At 46.0% G+C, this 18,759-nt stretch overlaps 1 protein-coding gene across 1 annotated transcript; it reads left to right on the forward strand.

Annotated features, from left to right (window-relative positions):
- Window positions 1-951: 951 nt before the first annotated feature.
- LOC135390671 (SCL-interrupting locus protein homolog) lies at window positions 952-8,727 on the forward strand. Its single transcript, XM_064620478.1, has 16 exons — window positions 952-1,115; window positions 1,214-1,285; window positions 1,352-1,467; window positions 1,558-1,646; window positions 1,836-1,898; window positions 2,934-3,163; window positions 3,986-4,066; window positions 4,876-4,962; window positions 5,036-5,183; window positions 5,261-5,373; window positions 5,487-5,592; window positions 5,854-6,534; window positions 6,647-6,994; window positions 7,086-7,139; window positions 7,203-7,318; window positions 8,097-8,727. Exons 1-16 carry the CDS (start codon window positions 1,078-1,080, stop codon window positions 8,527-8,529), a joined length of 2,775 nt encoding a protein of 924 aa, XP_064476548.1. The 5' UTR covers window positions 952-1,077; the 3' UTR covers window positions 8,530-8,727.
- Window positions 8,728-18,759: the final 10,032 nt, after the last annotated feature.

The following is an 18,759-nucleotide window of genomic DNA, read 5'->3' on the forward strand; positions in this document are numbered from 1 at the left end:
ATGTACATTAGCCAGGCAATTCCAGACTGACCGGACGAATGAACGTTTTAAGTACAACTTTGTTTGCAGTGCTAGTTCCAAGCAGGGATCGAAACCGGAACTGAACCCGAACCGAAAACCGAAAAAAAAAAACATTATTTTCCATCGAACCCGGACCGAACCCGAACAATTTTTTTGCTTGTCCTGAACCGAACCGGAACTGAACCGAAAAAAATTGATACGGTTACCGGTTCCGGAATCGGTTCAGCGGTGAAATATACCTAATTGTACTATCGACCGACCTTTCTTTTATTATTATTTATTTTTTGTACGATGCCAGATGAGAGTAAACGTTTGTGACGTACTGTATCGCCAGTTTTTTTGCCGGAGCAAATGAGGCCCATGACCGGGTTCTGCCAGAGGGCTTCCAGCACTTCCCTTTTCGTTTTTAGCAGACGACCACGGGAGTGCAATACAAGAAAATATCAGAGCCCTGCTACTCCCTTCGGATGCCCCGACCATCTTCTGCAACGAAGAGGCAGAGAGTGAAACCGAAACCGTGCAAAACTTCGTGCGTTTCCCTAAGGACGGTTCGTCTTGTAAAGCAAGTGGTCGTGGCGAGGCAGCAGCAGACGCTTCTTGAAACGGTTATCTCACACCTTTCTCAATAACCGTGTGCGGTGAGGGTAAGCTCGCTTTCATGTAGCAAAATTACTGCCCATGAACCGGCTAAACCGGGACCGAAAAAAGTAACGGTTCCAATCCCTGGGCATGACACCCCTCTGACCCGTTTACTGGATTCCCCCCCCCCCCTCCCTACCCCACCCCAAAGTGAAAATCTTGTTAAAGTCCAGGCGATTGGAACACCAGTCACAAAACTTTCCTGCTTTTTCCGTATATAGCTTATATTCATGAAGCAGTTTCGATTATGGGTGTCCCACATACCCTGGACAGCCCATCGACATCGTTGCAATCCATCATGGAGGGATTTTTATTTGCAGACACCGGTTGCTTTAGTTGCTCGCAGTTTGCAATATGACACATTCCCACTGTTGGAGGACGTTTGAACCTCATCTTATGTCACACAGTTTCAGTTAGATGGATTATAGAGCCAACGATCCCAACTTTGGAGCACGGTAAGCGCGCATCGGCTTGTTTCAAACTTCAATCATCCTTCGTAACTTCGCAACGGATGGGTTGCTTTTCCGTTATGACGATTGTATTTATCTTGCAGGGATCCTTCAGCGTTCTTGTGGAACCAACTAGTGTCTGGTGAACCCGTCTTATTGGGAATTGACTCATTTCGGTATGCACTTACGTTTGTTCACTGCGAAATGCCGGTTTCCGTCAATCTTCAACGAACCTCTTGCAGTTCCCCTGTCGTCCGAATCAAAGATCAAATACTGAACGCTGCATTTCGTAATACATTCGACAAACGGGCAGAATCTGCGTCGTGTTTTATGCTCGGAAATGTGCAGCTCCTTGTAGGTGAGTTGTATTTTAACTGAGTCGCAATTATAAGTAGGTCGTACAACCTTGTTACTCAATCTGCACCTTCTCTGTTTCTAATCTTTGCAGAAGGCGATGGAATTGCAGTTGTCATTGACCAGTTTTGCACCGATACTGTGACACCCTCTGCATCTTCTCGACTTCAAGTACCTTACAAGGTGCGTTAACGAGGAATTAACTTCCGGGCTTCAAAACCCCGAGATTGGGGAAAATTATACGAACATGACAAAATCTCGAACGCGGCAAAAGGTTCTATAAAAGTGCCTCAAACGCACATGGTTAGAGATGGCTTTACAACTTCTGTAATTAGGGGAGTAAATGTGTATTATACTAAACAATCTTTCTAGTTTAAGAAGGGACAGAGCTCCGAAAGACCTACCACAAAAGAGGACTACCTTGCAAGGATAGAGGTAAGTCCAGTTTTGCCCTAGTCACTGTTTCTCACATCCCAGTAACAGTGAAGCACTCCTCAGCACTTACTTAGCCACCTAAGTGATTCCCCTTAAGTGGCTAAGTAAGCACAGCGCTCAGGAACAGCGTAAAGTGTCGTCAAAACAGAAGTACTGGCGTGTTCTCCTTGCTTTGCCCGTGTCAGTGACACATTTTGTAGCATTCCAGGACTATCCGTTGATTTGTATCGAGCCCGTATTCGCAAATATTTTAGTGCGCGACACTCTATCGACATGGCAACACACGTTCGAGACGCACCAAACTTTAATTTACTAAAAATCAACGGCTCAACTTTGTCCTCTAAAAAATTGACTAGAGAAAAGCTAAGCCGGCGTTCACACGGGGCAACTTTTCCCAGCAACTCGAAGCAACTCAAACCAACGTCTTTTGAGCAATTTCGAGTCCGCGTTCACACGCAGCAACTCTGTAGCTCCACCCACAAGCAACCCTATGGCGACCGGACAATGTGGGTTCGAATCGAACTGGTGGAATCTTTTCTTTAGCTGCTGTTTATCAACTTTCAGTCAGTTTTATTGCTCCAATAGATCATTATTGCCGTCCAGAAGTGGCAACTGATATGTTTCCGTGAAGTTCGTAAAAAAGAAAAAGTTATTTTTTAGCTGCACCTCCAGGATTTGAACCTATGAACCCACGAACGAAATCCACAACGCCATCGGGAGTCACGTGGCAATGCTTCCCTCTCTGATTGGCCGATGCACGAGCAACTTCTCAAGTTTTCGGTCCGGGAGCGATTCGCAGCAACTCGGAGCAACTCGAGTTGCTGGAGGTTGCCGGCTGACAGCAACTCCAAAGTTGCTCATAGTTGCTGCAAAAAGTTGCCCCGTGTGAACGCTGCCTCAGAGAACAAACCAGTACCAATCTAAAGATGCTGGTTTATAGCGCTCACGTATCTTGTGCGAAAGGAAATCACCCAGAGGTTTCTGAAGATGTGAATTCCCCCTTAGAGTAACCAACATGAAACTCTCTCAAACCAGGAGTTCCACAACGACTGGGTTCAACAGAACTTGGAATTTGGAGCTAGCCTCGAATGTGCAGTTTCTCTGGTGCTGACCGCTCGTACAAAGGGGCCGTCTTGCAATCTCGTCGCGGAGGCTTTCACGGTCGACTTGCCCCTCAGGGTCGTCCCCCTCTTTGCTATCCCCGTGATCAGAAACGCCGTCTACGAAAGCCTGCGTCTCAGTCGGAACGCCCTTCCAGACTTCGGGTGAGTGTTTCGCGTACGAAAAAACGGAGGTTGGGAAGAATTTTTGGACGCTTACCAGAAAACGCAAACTAATTTCTACTACTAGTCTATTTTTTACCACTTGCCCGCAATCTTTCGCTTCTGCTGGGGGATTGGTGGACTTGTCGTCATGCTAAGCGGGCCCTTTCCAACTGGGCTGAAGTAATGACAGTAAATTAACAAAATAAAGAGAAAAAACATGGTGTCCCTCCACGAATTTTTTGCGGACGACCTATCGAACGGATTTTTGTTCTGAAAACGGCTTTGGTATCTGGTGACCGAAGAGATCGGATGTTCTCATTGGAACGACTTTGTAGCTTTTATAATTAAAAAGTTTACTATTGAAAGTTAATTAAGACATTGCCTTAGGGGTCTGCTAATGCCCCACCTAGGGAGTGCCCTTCAGCCTACGCTATATTGCAATTGATTTCATCTTGTAAAAAGTGATACATATTTTTTTAAAAAAATATGGTCACATTTAGCTGGGACACCCTGCATAGTAAACAGTTGATGCTCTTTTAATCGTCTATGTTATTTTTTATCCTGCATTGCCATAAACTTGCACATTGGTTTTCTTCACGTTCTACTAGTCATTTTCCTAAAGTGCTCTGGAAGGAGCATTAGCAAAAGCACATATGCAAATTTCAAGCTCCACTGCCACCCTCACACTGAAGCGTTTACTTGCTTTTTCTTGATCGCTTGTTTCTGTTCTTTCCAGCGCATAAACACCCGCTTTTAGCTTTATATTGCTAGCTAACACAACAACCATTGCACCCATTATTTATTGTTTCCTGCCCGTTCTAGGTTCATAACACTGTGCGGTGAACGACTTTGTCTGTTTGCAAAGAATCGACTCAAGGAAGCTGACCTTAACTTCATAGGCATGTAGGTACCACAAAGCCTCAACACCGGGGTTGGCTACCGGAAACGAGAAACGGAAATTACCGTAATTCAACAGGAAACGGAAACAAAATTGTTTTAGTTTCCACTACCGGAAACAGAAACGAAATTCGAAAGTGGTAACGTTAACGGAAACCGAATTCGCAAGATGTTTCCCTCTGTGTTTCTGCGTTAATATGAAAGTTATATACATCCGTGCTATTCTTCCAGTCATCATTCATTCAGTCGTTCATTTTCGTGACTTTCTTTCGTGTTGAGACCACTGCGCAGCAAGACGGACGCGAAAGTTTTGGATGACGTGTTTTTTTTTTTTGCGCACGAACGGAGACTTTTGAAACTTAAAGGCATGTATTTCTGCACCCTAGAGAGGCATCCATTTGTGGTGTATAAGATTTTGTGACAAACTTTGCATTAAAGTCTTTAGTGTTTGTGCTTGGTGTCGCTTTTGCATCCATTATGTAACTAGAATATCTGACATGAAAAAGCCAAAACCAGACAGTACAAGTTCCGGATGAGAAACAGAAACCAGTTACCAAAATTACCTCAGAAACAGAAACAGAAACGAAATTCTTAAAAGGAAACTGAAACAGAAACCGCTACAGAAAAATCGTCCAGCAACAGAAACGGAAACGAAAAGTCAAGCTTCTCAGTTTCCGGAAACGGAACCGGAAACAATAATATTTTCGGTAACCAACCCTGCTCAATACCCCAAGTTAACCAACGTCTGTATGACGTCAACAACAACAACAATGTACGTCTGCGGGGCTTTTACGATTAACGTTTCGCAATTTCAGCTGGGTTAGCGGCATTCATTCCGTTCAGCATCCGTACGTCTGGTGGGCTGGAGCGCAGTTCCTCAGCAATGTTCACATCGCATCACGGTAAACGGGTCGGACTGACGTCGCTGCACATGGTGTTCTCAATCGGGCTGTCTTGCTATCCCTTCTCTTACAGGTTATCCGGCATCTTTCTCATAGCCCTATTTCCCACGGCGTCGAGTTCGGTGCCGGGACAGGCACTGTTTTACAACTGTATCTGCACAAACGTTTGCAAACCGCGGTATCAGTTGTGGAGAGGTTGTGCATCCACGTCTGTCTCACGGGTAATACATTTTTATTATTATTATCGTCGTCCTCATCATCGTCACGTATTTTCCCGTATTGGTTATTTTGATTCAAGGTTCCAACAACAACTAACAAGGTCATTACGATGGCGCTGGAAAAAGTAGCGTGCGGAAAATCGTCTGAAAACTTTGAATGGGCTGCGGAGGAATTTGCTGCCAAGTGTAGCATGTGAGCTGATTTCTTTGTCTTTATTTTTGTCTTTTTTTTACGAGCCGTGCTCGATGCTGATGTAGCTCTCCATTTTTCATTCGAACTTCACTCACACAGAACTTCTCTTTCAGTGACTCAAACAGAAACACGCAACCCATGCAGGGCATGCCTCGAAGAGATGCTACCTCTCCTAATTGTGGAACGTGGCCTCAGCCCTCTGCTCCCATAGCAAACGTAGTATGTGGATAACACATTTGGCTCGGGATATTATGCATTGCATTCTTTCGTAACACTGACGTGTGCACCTCAAAATATGATTTTTCTTTTCTTCCTCTTTGTCTATCCGCCAGTCATCTTGTTGCAGTGGTGTGCGCTGGAGATTTTTTAATCTTGTGAACGACTTGCATGATCCTACGTAGTTGGCCTGTTCACATAAAAAACTGCGATCAATTATGTCTCGTAATTAATAACTTTGTAATAACCTTCTACTTCGAACAGCCGATCAACACAAACCCGTCTGTGCCAGATGTTTCGTTCTACGGCTCGTCGCCGTACTACCAGCAGAGCGGCCAACCAGCGGCGGTCTTTCCTGCGGAGACGACCGATTTTTCTCAACGTTCGACGATTCCGCTGATGTCACCGACCGAACGGAACTTCGGAATGGGATATTCTCCCGAACAGCTCCAGTATCAGGCTATGCCTCTAAACTATCCTTCGCCGCCACTACAGTATGCAGGCTATGCTGCAAATAATCCTTTGCCCGCACATACTCAACATGCGGTTCCATCAGCCAATAGCAGTAACGCTCCACATTTTTTGGGAGCCACAGGCACTGTCGCCTCGGCAAGTAGCCCGGCACCATATCCGCCAACAGGTGGACAAAACGCTCCGCAGTTTCCTGCGAACAAGAATGTGAATATTCAGGACATGCAGCCTCCAGGCCAGCAGGCAGGAAATTGCCCACGTGAAAGGCTTCCGAGCGATGGCAGTCCAGGCGCGTCACCTGAAGTCTACGAATTGATCAGGCGGCAAGATCAGCAACTGTCCGAACTGAAAATGCAGATTCAGTTGCTGCTCGAGGGTCAGCGCCGTAAGAGCATCGGAGAAGGTGACGGCACGAGAGAACAGAATGGAAGTCCAAGGCCTCCTGAGCGCCTGTCTGTGGGACTTGAAAAAGAGGTGGGTTGATCAAAGCGAGATATGCGTAGAACTTTACGGGGCTGATTCAAGTTTCTCTGGAAACACTTTTGAGCTGTCCAATGCCTTCAATGGTGATTTCTTTTCCTTCCAGCAACACACACCAAACGCTTCGGATGCGTCGACAATGACGGAAACGGCGTCGAGCCCGCCTAGACGACAGCCACCGTCATTCGACGCGGGGACACAGACGGACGACCCGAAGGAAGGCTCTCGGTGCACATTATGCGGTCGCTGCTCTCCTCCACGAACGCTGAATCACGCATCACCGCAGATGCTGGGTAGACCCTATGAAGACCACGAGCAAGATGACAAGGCATACACATTGTTCTTCCCGGAAAAAGCCCAGAAGAAAAAAGGGGGCCGTGCAAGACAGGGAACGGCAAACGCATTTCACGCGGATCAGCGCAGTCACAGCACAGCTGTGAAGAGAGGTGGTCACGTAAGTCTTTCTGGCTCACGATGAAGTAAAGATAAACAATTTGCGGTAATTTATCTACCCTGACGCGGTGGTGCTGTTTCTCGTTCTAAAGGTCCCGGTTGGGTCCAGCAATCCTTGCAGCGCAATAAGTGTGGACAACTCTAAGGTCTGTACGCTGCATCTCGTTTCCTGCATTCCACTGTAGTCAACAAGTTGCCTGTTTCTGCAGGGCTACACGTACGGCAGTCCCCATCAAGGATTTGAATCGTCTCAGCACACTGTAAGCTTTTGCGAGGACGTGAGTGTACTCGGGAAGGTGGGTTCAGGTGGAGACAGCACAGCTAAGTAAGACATTGATTTTGTATAACACCACTGTTAGCATGTCACCCTTCATGTTTCGTTCATAACACTACAGGTTTTCCTGGCGATTTTAATCCAAGTGCCAGCTAAATTAATCCATGCCCCATAAAGTTTGCATTGCACATGGATTAATTTAGCTGGCACTTGGATTAAAATCACCGGGAAAACCTGTAGTCTTAAAATTCCCCTAAAGCAGTAGAGCCACAATCCCAGAAAATTTATCTATTCGATAGCCCGAGTCCTCGTTACAATTTCTTGTCACAATTGCGCTCATAGTTTTTTTTTTTTGAAAATTAAAACTTAAAATTACGGGCAACACTGTGTCGAAGTCGCCACCAACTCCGCGTTGCTCGTCAAGTATGGCGGCAAAGCTACATTGTACGTGCGCAACACTGGGTCTAAAAAAAAAAGAGGTCTGTTATGTGTCGGCTACGTAGTCATCATGAGCAGCAAGCCAGTCGGGCTGGAACATAGATCACTGTTGCTCGACAAATTGGGGTTTATTTCCCGCCAGACGTCGCTCCCGAACCGTTTTGCCGCAATTAAACGTGCAAATTAAAAAGATTTAGCATTCCCTGTCACGTCTCGTGTGGCAACCATGTGGTGGTGACACTGTCGCTTTAATCATTGGTTACAAACTTAATTGAAGCACCTATTTTGTACAGTGACTCGTAGCATCATAAGAAAGCATGTGACAGCATTTGTTTGGCTTTGGTCTAGATCTGAACTATGGCTCTAAGCTCTCCGGAACTATCACTTTCAGGTCGACGCTGGAGACATTCATCCACCCCCGCCTCAAATACCAGACCTTGCACCTCAATGACTCTTCCGTGTACAGAAGCAGTGGCAGCGATTTGAGCTTCCAGGCAAATTGCATAGCACAGAAGTACTGTACTTCTGCCAAGAACTTTGGAGCACCGCAGCCGTCCCCGGCTGCCCTTGGAGAACGGAAGAAGAAAGGTCCGCAGGGTCTCCTGAAGCACGTGCTCGAGCAGGAAGCACAGAAGAAAGTGGGGCAGGAGGTGTTTTCAGAATACGAGGAATCAAACGCAGTATCCTTTGCAACCAGGGAGTACCTCAAGAACTACGGGCTGTTGGATGACGGACGTCAGGGTGGATGGGATGATGACGATGAGGAGGTCGATGACCGAGTGTTGAATATCAGCGAGTTGAAGAAGTTACCGAAGTTGCTCTGACGGTGTTACGAATGGTATTTTGAACGTTGAGCGTCCTTGTATGGATGTAATTTATGTACATAAGGTAATAAGGTATAAGTATATGCGAGATATTTTTGTACGTATTGGTGCTCCTTGTGGAAGTTTGTCTGCTACTGTGCCTTTCGGTTTATTTATTTATTTTTATTTTTTCCTGAAGAAATCAAAATTGAATGCCCACTTTATGCGTTCAGGAGCAAAAATCACTTCTTCTGTCCTGTTTTGAGGGTTTACTGCCTTTTACTTTCATGCATACTTCATCAGCATTTTTCCACGCTTTTCACAACTTAAGCCGTACGACAGCTTTCTTTTGTCAACCCTGTGCATGCTGTAAACCTGTAAATACCCAAGATGTCCTCCTGCTCTACTGCATTGAAACATGACAATGAGGTGACATATCCAAACGACGCCTTCTCGTTTTTCGTCTGCTGGTATTTCGCCGTTGTTGCGGCAGTTTTCCGCATTACCTCGATTCCCTGACGCTTGCACCATTACAGACAGTTAAAAAAGTTGACCGTAATGAGAGGAAATCCTCGCTCACTATGTGTAGGATCCACAGAAAACAGGAGAGCGGACCGAGGAAATATCCCGAAGAGTCCCGTCCAGGGATATTCCCGGGATGTTCATCTTGGGAGGTGTCGGTGTCAGTGTCTCGTTGGGGGTGTGGGGGCGTGAGGCCCATATCTGTTGCTTTTGTGGCGTTTTTTTGGCCTTTCTGACTTGTGTTTGGGGGGTTGCAAGGTTTTTGGGAGGGTACCCAAACAGAACAAAGCTTCCCGGGGTGTTCCTGTGGATATCCTTTCACGGAAATTCGGATCTCCCTGGGAGACAGACATTTTTCCGACGGACGTCCCCCACATCTCCGAGTGGCCACGGTTCGGACTTCCCACATATATCCGTCGTTTGTCCTCATAGGATGTTACATGGAGATATCTGGACATTGCACGGATTTACTTAGTTACATCCACACGTTGTGTGGATATACAAACATCCGTAGAGGAGAAAGACATTGGTCCTCAGTTTTCGTGCAGGGGGGGGGGGGGGGAATCCCCGGTTTCGTCAACCGAGGGACGCAGCCGCAAGCTTTCCGTTGTGTGCGTAGTAAGAACACGGAAAACTTGCTCTCTCCCGACGTCCCTCGACGTCACCACCGTGCGTGACGTCGCGTCGGATGTCACCGTCACCATGTGGTAACTGGGCATAGAGCCAGTAGAGCTGTACGAGCCACGCCGCGGGTGGCGCGCCTAGGGGTGTGCGCCGAAGACTATTCTGTCGGCGGCGGCGCCAGCCAACACCCCCTAGATAGTATAGAAGGCCTGCGCACATTGCCCAATTCACGGAGGCCTGCGTGAACTTTGCGAGCTGCTTCGAGCTTTTCTCTTGTTCGCTCTTTCATTGACGTCATGAAGGAGCATCCACAGCAGGCCTTCGTGTGTGACGGTGTGTCACGTAGGGCGCAGGCCTGATGCTATCTAGGAGGTGTTGCGCCAGCACGCCGATGATGTGCTTCCGTCGACGCGGCTCTTTCTACACTTCGCCTAAAGCACAGGCGGCACAGGTCCGGTGTTGACCTGTGCTGGACGATGTGGGACAAACGTAAAACTACTCGATGGCGGTCTGGGCATGGTTGGAGCACTTTTGAATGCCCACAGAACGCGTGTGTTGTTTGAGGCGAATATCAGCCAGGGCAGGACCACGACCTACTAGATTATGACGACCATGTCGTAGGCACCCCTTCCCAACGCCTCATTTTTTGGAAGGTAGCGGTGGCGCTGCTCATCGTCCCACTTATTGCTTCCTCAACTTCTACAATACTTTGTACTTCAGCTTACCTTAATATTTCTGTACAAGCGGTGGACATTTCACAGATGTTTCATTCTGAGGTTGATTATCATCATCATTCTACGCGTTTTCGTAGGAGCTGTTGCTGTCGTCTGCTACGGTAGTCGTACGTACGCTTCTGCGCGTTCAGAATTCAAATTTCCGTCGTCCAATCGTGGTGCAGATCTCGCGTGCCGATGAGTAGCGCCCCTAGCGGATCGTACGGACGGGCTCCTCATAGGGGTTGCTGATTAGGGAGCCTGCATGCGCGTTGGAGAGGAACGCGCATGCAGGCTCCGTAGAAGCGTCCCCTCCCGCTTTCCAGAGGAAAAGTCTGTCTTCAAAGCCCCTTAAAAGTCCCTTGGGGCTTGCGTTATTTTTCAACATAGCTCCTGGGACCTGGTGTCCCGCGCCCCCTCTGACGAAGGCGCAAGGGCGGCTGCCCCCCCCCCCCCCTCCTCGGAACTGCTCTGGTTTTGAAGCTTGAGTTTTAACGTCTTTAACTGTAAAATATCGTGAGTATACAGTGAACCCTCGTTATTATGACTATGGTCGTTCCCGAAAATTTTGGTCATAATGCGGAATTGTCATATTAACGGGGGTATTTGCAGAGGTTTCACAGCAATGTTCCCCAAGAGTATGGTCGTAAAGCGCGTATGTCAGATTATCGGGGGTCATATTAACGAGGGTTCACTGTACACATATCGAAAATAACGAACATACAGTACACTGCAGCGATGTAATGAGCTGCGTAACTTCTGCGCAAGCTTCATAACCCGTTTATTATCTACTGTCCGCTGGTAGCTACAACGTACGCATCAATCGCTCTTAATGCATCGGCCTTATTTCAAACTAGCCGAAAATTGGCTATAACCGGTTAGGTCCGGTTATTAGCGGCGGTTACCGGTTCGCGAAACGGTTCAGACGTAATGTGCGTTGTGAGAGATCGGAAGTACAATTTACACAGCGGATTTAGCCGTGTTGCCAAACAAATTCGAAACCGAAACTAAACTAAACAAAACTATGATCCAGGTGCGCGATGTAGTTCCTCCTCGCAGCTGGTGCGTTCATTCAGTTGTGTTAGCTTTGAAGCTAGCAGTTCTAGGCTTCCTTGCACGCGATTTTTCCCTGCTGTAGACTGGGAGGTGGTGGGTTCGAATCCTACCGCCGGCTGTGCTGTCTGAGGTTTTCCCTGGGTTTTCCGAAGACTTTCCAGACGAATGTCGGCACAGTTCCCCCTGAAGTCGGCCCAGGACGCATACTAATCCCCCTGTTCCCCACTCCTTCCTGCTGTCCTCTCTCCGTCTGTCCACATCTGTACGCCGCTCATAGCCACAGTTGCTTCGCGGCGCTAACACGAAATAAAAAAAAAACGCGATTTTTCCCGTCCAGCAACTCCAATTTTTTTTTATTTTGAGCTGTGAAAATAACGGCCAGTCCTTGAGCAGGATGTAACAGGGTGTACACGATGAATGAACATATAGAGTACAGTGCTACAGTAATGTTGGACCTGAAATTCAGGTCTGTAACACGCAGTGTTGCTGTGAACCACTGCTGTGTCGGCAACAACAACCAACAAAAGCACATTGTGTTGTTTGACAATCGTAAAGATGTGCTTGGCTTTTAACCCATGGCAATCTGCTCAAAATTCACTTTCCTGAACCGATTCAAACCGATCCGAGCTGAGCACGAACGGAACCAACGTACCTGAACCCGAACCGAACTGAAATAAATAAATAAATAACGGTTCCGATCCCTAGTGCCGATCGCCGCAGTGATCAACGCAGAAGTAGCGCGCTGCGTACGACAAAAAAAGGAAAAATGTCTGTCTGACTTGTTGGTAACCTTGCCTGTTACCGCCTCTTCGTAGGCGCAGTACAAAATGTGTGTAAGACCTGATATTACAACCAAAGAAGCAATGCACTTTTACGGAGTGTATTGACAGCAATGAACAGTGCAGTGAACATTGAGCACATTGTGTACAACGAAGATAACTAAAATTTGTTTTGGGATTTGCGCTAATCTGTTGTGTCGACTGCAACCTGGTAGCAAGTAGAACTTTGCAATCCTCTAGGCACAACATATGCGATAACTGTTACCTCCTAAAAGGTGTTCACCCCTTTTTTTTTAAGAGTGTGTTGACACCGAAGACTACTTTAATGGTGCTGACGCTGCGGCAACGTCGCGGTAGTCTAGATTGCGGGCGCCTTATACAGTCATCGCCGGCAATAACATCTACCCCACTTGCCAAAGTACAAACAATTCTCTTGGCGGAACGAAAGCTACCGTTACCTCGAAATGTGTCCGAAAGAAACCGCATTTTCCCTCTCGCTCTCCTTGTCGATAACGCCTACAGTGCGGAGCGTGCTCCCATTGGCCTACGCAAAAGGTTTGTCCAATCATCGCGGGAGATCGTTTGAGGGAACTAATCGGAGGCCTCACCGGAGGTTCTATGGGACGTTTGGTGGTACTATAGTTTTGAGCGAAAAAAAAAAAAAAACGAAAGAAAGAAACGAGTTTGGCGAGTTAGAAAAATCGGAAGCGATTATATTCGATCTTAAACATCCTGCTGTTTGATATAATATTGTCCCCCCCCCCCCTCCGCCGAAAGTGAGCCCAATAACAATAGACATCTCCCTGTTTGTAAACAAATGACGTCATATGTGTTCGACAGCGCCACCAATTTGGTAGAGTTGAACTACGCTGGAAGTAGAGGCGAACAAGGTGGCGCCGGAAAGCCACGGTCTTGAGGGGATTACGATGGTCCCTGGAAGGGACACGACCATCGGTCCTACTTCTCTTTCAGTAGGAGGAATCGAACAAGTGTCCATTCGTGGAACCCAGCTCTCCCCCTTCAGATTTGTTTCGGTTTCAGTTTGTCTACCAACGTCATGATGTCGTTTCTCGGGTAGAGAGGTCTATTATCTACTCCTTGATTGCTCTGTGCACGCTATCCTTTCGTTCCTGTATCAGTGCCCGATGTACAGGGTGTGTGCAGAAAAACGTGACCCGCATTTTTACATGTAACTCGTTGTCTACTTACTCGAGGAACTTCCGGTGGCGTACGATGGCGTATTTATGCGTGCGAAAGCTACGAAAAAATCCTGGAAGCCATACTCAGCGTAAAAAAACAAACAGAGCTTAAAAATTAAAAAAAAAAAGAAAACATGGGCTTCCATGCATTCGAATAGGGCGGTCATCACAGTGCATGGTAGTGCATTTCGGTCTCAGGAGAGTTATGTGCAGGCACCGCTAGGGGTACTGCCGATGAGCATTCATGTGGGACATCGTTTCGATTTATGCACCAATAGCTCCCCTAGCGGTACTTGAACACAACTCTCCTACGTCCACCATGTTGCCCTATTCTGATGCACGGAGGCCGACGTTTTCGTTGCTCCGTTTATTTTTTAAGCTGAGTATGGCTTCCACAATTTTTCTGCAGATTTCGCACGCATAAATGCGCCATCGTGCGCCAGTTCGTTAGTTAGGTAGACAACAAGCTATGTGGCTAAATGCGGGTCATGTTTTTCTGCACACACCCTGTACATGTTGATGATAATAATATCTTTATTAATGTGCCCAATAATAATAATAATAATAATAATAATAATAATAATTCGGGACTTTACGTCGCGAGACAACTGTGATCATTGTACATGTTGAACTTCATCATTTTAACTCTCTCATCTATTTGTACTTTCTATGTGTAAGCGTACTGGGGTAGCCAGCTCGACTTCGTCGTAACTCACATCCACATTTTTTTTTTTTTTTTTTGCTTTATCACATCACTATCGCCATCACCTGTGCCCCGTGAAAACAAATGGAATCTTTTTTCCGCGAATGGTTCAGCTTTACATTCGACAAGATTATTGTTGAAAGCACGCTTATGGGGTTCGTGGACCTTGCAACAATGTCACAGCAGGTCTTCAGAATACGAACACTGCCTGTAATAGGAATATTATTATTTTTATTATTATTATTATTATTTATTTACTGACACATTGCTCGTACACTGATGAAATGTGGGACTACGAGGCCGCAGCCTGTTATGTAGTCCCGTGTGAGCAAACAATATGAAAACTATGTTACATGTCTTGTGGGTCAGCCTATCAGCACAAGTGTAATAAAATGAAACCACAGGTAAATAATAGATGTACGACAAGTTAACAGCATCAGTAATAGTTATCCCAACTACAATGCTAACACCTAAAGTAAAATGACAAGCCTTAATAATACTAAATGACGTGCATCACTAGCGACAACAGTATCAAACAGTAAAACAGTGACAATAATAGCGGTGTATTAATGCCCAGTATTATAGTATTAGTTAGCGAACGTTAATAAATAGATTGATTGTGACAGAAAAAGACACTAATAATGGCAGGGTGACCGCGCGGTAACCACTTGACGCCGTCATATCTGACTGCGCAGAAGTGCAGAGGCGCTGGTGATAATTTGCTGTATTCGCCTAGGGGTCTTTGCGGTCTGATTGTGTGGTAGACTGTTGGGCAGCTTCTTTTTAAATATGTACAGTAATCAATTTCCACAACTTATCAGAATTACCAACAACACCGACCGGACAAGGCTACCCCTCAATTAGATGCTTTGATCAATTATACGGCTGAGATGCGGTTCTCATAACGTCAGGAACTCATGCTCCAACCACATTTTGCGTGCGATTTCTCAGCTTTCTCCCTCATATTTTGCTTGTAATAACGGCTTTTAATACCGTTAGATATTATTTATGCGTGGCTTGTGCCGTAATGTAATCCGTTCAGCCGAAAAATGCGCCTAAACTTCACGTGTGACACTCAAAATATTCATTGACAAATGTAACAATAATTACGCAGAAAATACTGACGATATCACGTTTCGGAAAAACGCAGGAAATCATACTTATGAGATGCAACCACCAAGCAGAAAACGACCGGACAGAAACAACGATCACATGATGCGCAACAGCTGCGATGACGTATGCGTACGTCATAAGCACGCTTCAAATACTACTAATGGTTTTCATTGTCCGTAATCAACGGCAATCTCTCCCATAAACGAGGCCTTAGCCCATTCATGCCCACACCGCACGAAAATAGAACTGGCTCGGCTAGGCTACTACGTTCATCTGCGTACAACGACCTTTTATCCAAGGACATCGCGTAGCAGACGACGGCTCTTAACGAAAACGAAACCAGCTCACGGGAGGTCGTCTGCTAACTTATCCCACTCTCAATGCACCACTTTCCGAAGGTGACATTCGATAGCGTTACTACGGTCGAGATAACGATCGCTACGGTACAACGAAGTTCCGGAACATGAGCTTTGCTGTTACGTTTGTGGGTATCCGTGACGTCATTAGGGACTATCAGTGAGCTATTATGACGTTCGTGCGAGCCGGACATCCGATCGTGTCACCGGCATGCCTTCACTGTTTGCAACTTGAGCGATGCAATTAGGATGCAGTACAGTGTATTTCGCGATGTGACGTCAACATTTGTTTACTAAAGGCAGACAACAACAAAAAACAGCTACATGCATGACGATGCATGATGCTAAAGCAGATGATTTTTTATTGTCGTGCACAAAGTCGCGAAGTGGAATCTGGTAGAGCTTTTATCGCCAGTGATGACTATCCCATTTTAACGCGTTTTGCATAATGCCGAAAGATGCAGTCAGTCTTTGTTGATTTCTTATTTTGCGTAATTATTGTTTATTATATTTTGAAGTTCCGTGATGATTCTGCACAACAAACAGATCTATTAACAACACGGGAAGTACGTTTTTTTTTTTAAGTTTTAAGTAAAACGAAACCAAATAAATACGTTGTATATGCGATCTTAAATGTGCAGCACGGAAGCCTAAAATAAGGCGGCGTTAAAACCGCGTACTGAAACATGCCGTAAGACAAAAGAAAGTTAACAAAAAGTACATTAGGACGTTTTAAGAACGGTAAGGAAGAAAAACGTGAACCGTTTTCACGAGGAAGCAGGTCGTCCCCTACTTCCGGAGAATAATTTTCATTTAGTGATCGGCTAGCTTCTGTATACGTGGTTGAAATTTCAAACGTCCGAGTGAAACGAAAACAGCATTTCTACTCGTGCCGTCTTCCTTCGTAACCAGGAAAAAAAAAGTGCGACCTACATAATTCGAATAAACGCCGAAAGTGTTTGAAGATGGTTCCTTGTCTTTTGGGGAAAAGCTGCGGAACGACCGAATTAGGACGTTGTTCAGCAGCTAAGGCACGAAGCAGACGCGTCGTCTGCTAATATCGTCGTCTGCTTGGACGTTCGTAGTTGCAGAAATACTGGTTGCAGAAATAGACCGACAGTTTTAACCACAGCGTACAACGTGAACACCACGTTAATCAGCCAAGCACTTTGTGTACAACTTTCTGCTGCGTAGCTATTCCGTTGGCACAGCACTATAGCGATATTAGAGCACTAGGCGTATTGTTACATTTGTTTTGTTTGCTGGAGCGGTTTATCTTTTCAACGTTGGTCTAATGCAGATTGCGATCAGAGAAATGGTCACTCTAACGGACTAAAGAATTATCCGCACCACAGTAACTCCCCGTATAGTCGAAGCTCGCGTACCTTTCTAAGCCTTGAGGGCCAGTATTTGGATTGTGTCACGAATACACGGAATAAGTAACGCGTGCGTGTTAACCCTTCGTCTCCGCACCATTTAAAATATCAATGGTGAAATATCCCAGTACAAGAAGAGTTCATAATGTCTGGCTAAGCAGAAGAGAAAACACGGACAAGGGGGAGTAACAGACAGGACGGACAGACAGGACGGTACGGCTGCTACAGGGCTATATGACGGCTGGACAGGAGCTGGGCATGGGGCTCATGCCTTGAAGCACTTCATGACTGTCTTGCTTTTTTTTTTTTTTTTGCTTTTTTAATAATCAGACTGCCTGTTAGAATCGAGTAAGGTAAGGCACGTGTGATGCCTTCGATGTGTGGGTTATGATTCCTTAGGTATAAAAGGATTTTCATGTAAAACAATAAACCTATATAGTTGAAAGTTAGCAGCCGTCCCGTCTTGTCTGTGTTTTTTTTACTCACCCGTGTCCGTGTTTTCTTTACTGCTTTGCCAGACGTTAAGGATTTGGCACTAACTATACCCCGCATTATTCCGTAGTCAAGAAGAGTTCCACGTGAAAGAATTATTGCTAAGAACGAATGGAGCTGGTGACCAGGATATATGCTAGCAAAAACCCCCGACAATAGGATTAGCAAAAACGGACACAAAGTCTCAAAAAGTCAATGAAAAAATGGCTAGGAAGCAAGCGAGCTGGTGAAGATGATGCATGATGTAAAACCCCGAGACTAGGGAACACGAAAGGACAGACGCAACACGAAGCCTCTCGAGTGTTGTGTCTGTCCTTTCGTGTTCCCTAGTCTCGGGGTTTTACATTATGTCTCAAAAGTCGTCTGACTGACGTCGTCAGAAGTAACCCATCCGAGTCATTTTTCCTCTGCCTCCTTCTCCTGATCGCAGAATTTTCCTCCTTCGTACCGGTTTCACACTTGGTCTTCACAGTTGGTGAACTACAATGTATCGCTGCGTTTTTGCATATGTATGAAAAAAAGAAAAAAAAAGAACGACAAGAGCGAATGGAGGATGTGGAGTAAGCCACCAGCGTATATCAATCCCTGCATTTCAAGATTGACATTGGGTTGTAGCGGTTATAGCATAACTAGACCGGAGATCAGAAGAACCAGGTTCGATTCCCGGCGTCAGCATCCCTTTTCCCTGAGTTGTTTGAATTCGTTGACGCTGTTCACCCTTTTAGATTTTGGACCTGACCGCACACTTTAAAAAGAAACCGCGAAAGACCACGCAGGCCCGTGCGATGTCCGATGCTGAATTGCCGAAGTCCGTTAGAGCTTAGGTGAGAAAGGTGAGAATAACAGCGCAAAAAACCCATAGCATATCCAGCTATCACAGACCTCACGCGAGCTCAAACCATTACACGTTTCGGGCAGGGATATCTCCACACACTGCACTCTTTGGTCGCTGCTAAATGTTATCGTGGAGAAAAGGGACATCGGACTGTATAAGCCCGGTCCTTCATTCTTGAAGTACATAGCCATCAGCGCTCTCCGCGCGACATTCTGTAAATGCATTGCGAACCATCCTGTCTCCGGGTTGCGGAATGTCATCGCCATCATATAAGCCGTATTATAGGTTACTGGGGATTCCGCGGCCCATCCTTTGGAGATGCACAGTCCATCTCTCTTCTTCCCTGAGCATCCGGAGCTGGCGGAGGTTAGGTGGCCTTAGCGAGTTGTGGAAGATAGTTTTTAGACATCATCCATTTTCCTGTTTGTGTTTTTTTTTTAATTCGGAAATCCTAATAAAGTCCCATTACATACATGTAGAACA

Source organism: Ornithodoros turicata, chromosome 4, assembly GCF_037126465.1.
Source record: "Ornithodoros turicata isolate Travis chromosome 4, ASM3712646v1, whole genome shotgun sequence".
In the NCBI taxonomy this organism is placed as follows: Eukaryota; Metazoa; Arthropoda; class Arachnida; order Ixodida; family Argasidae; genus Ornithodoros; species Ornithodoros turicata.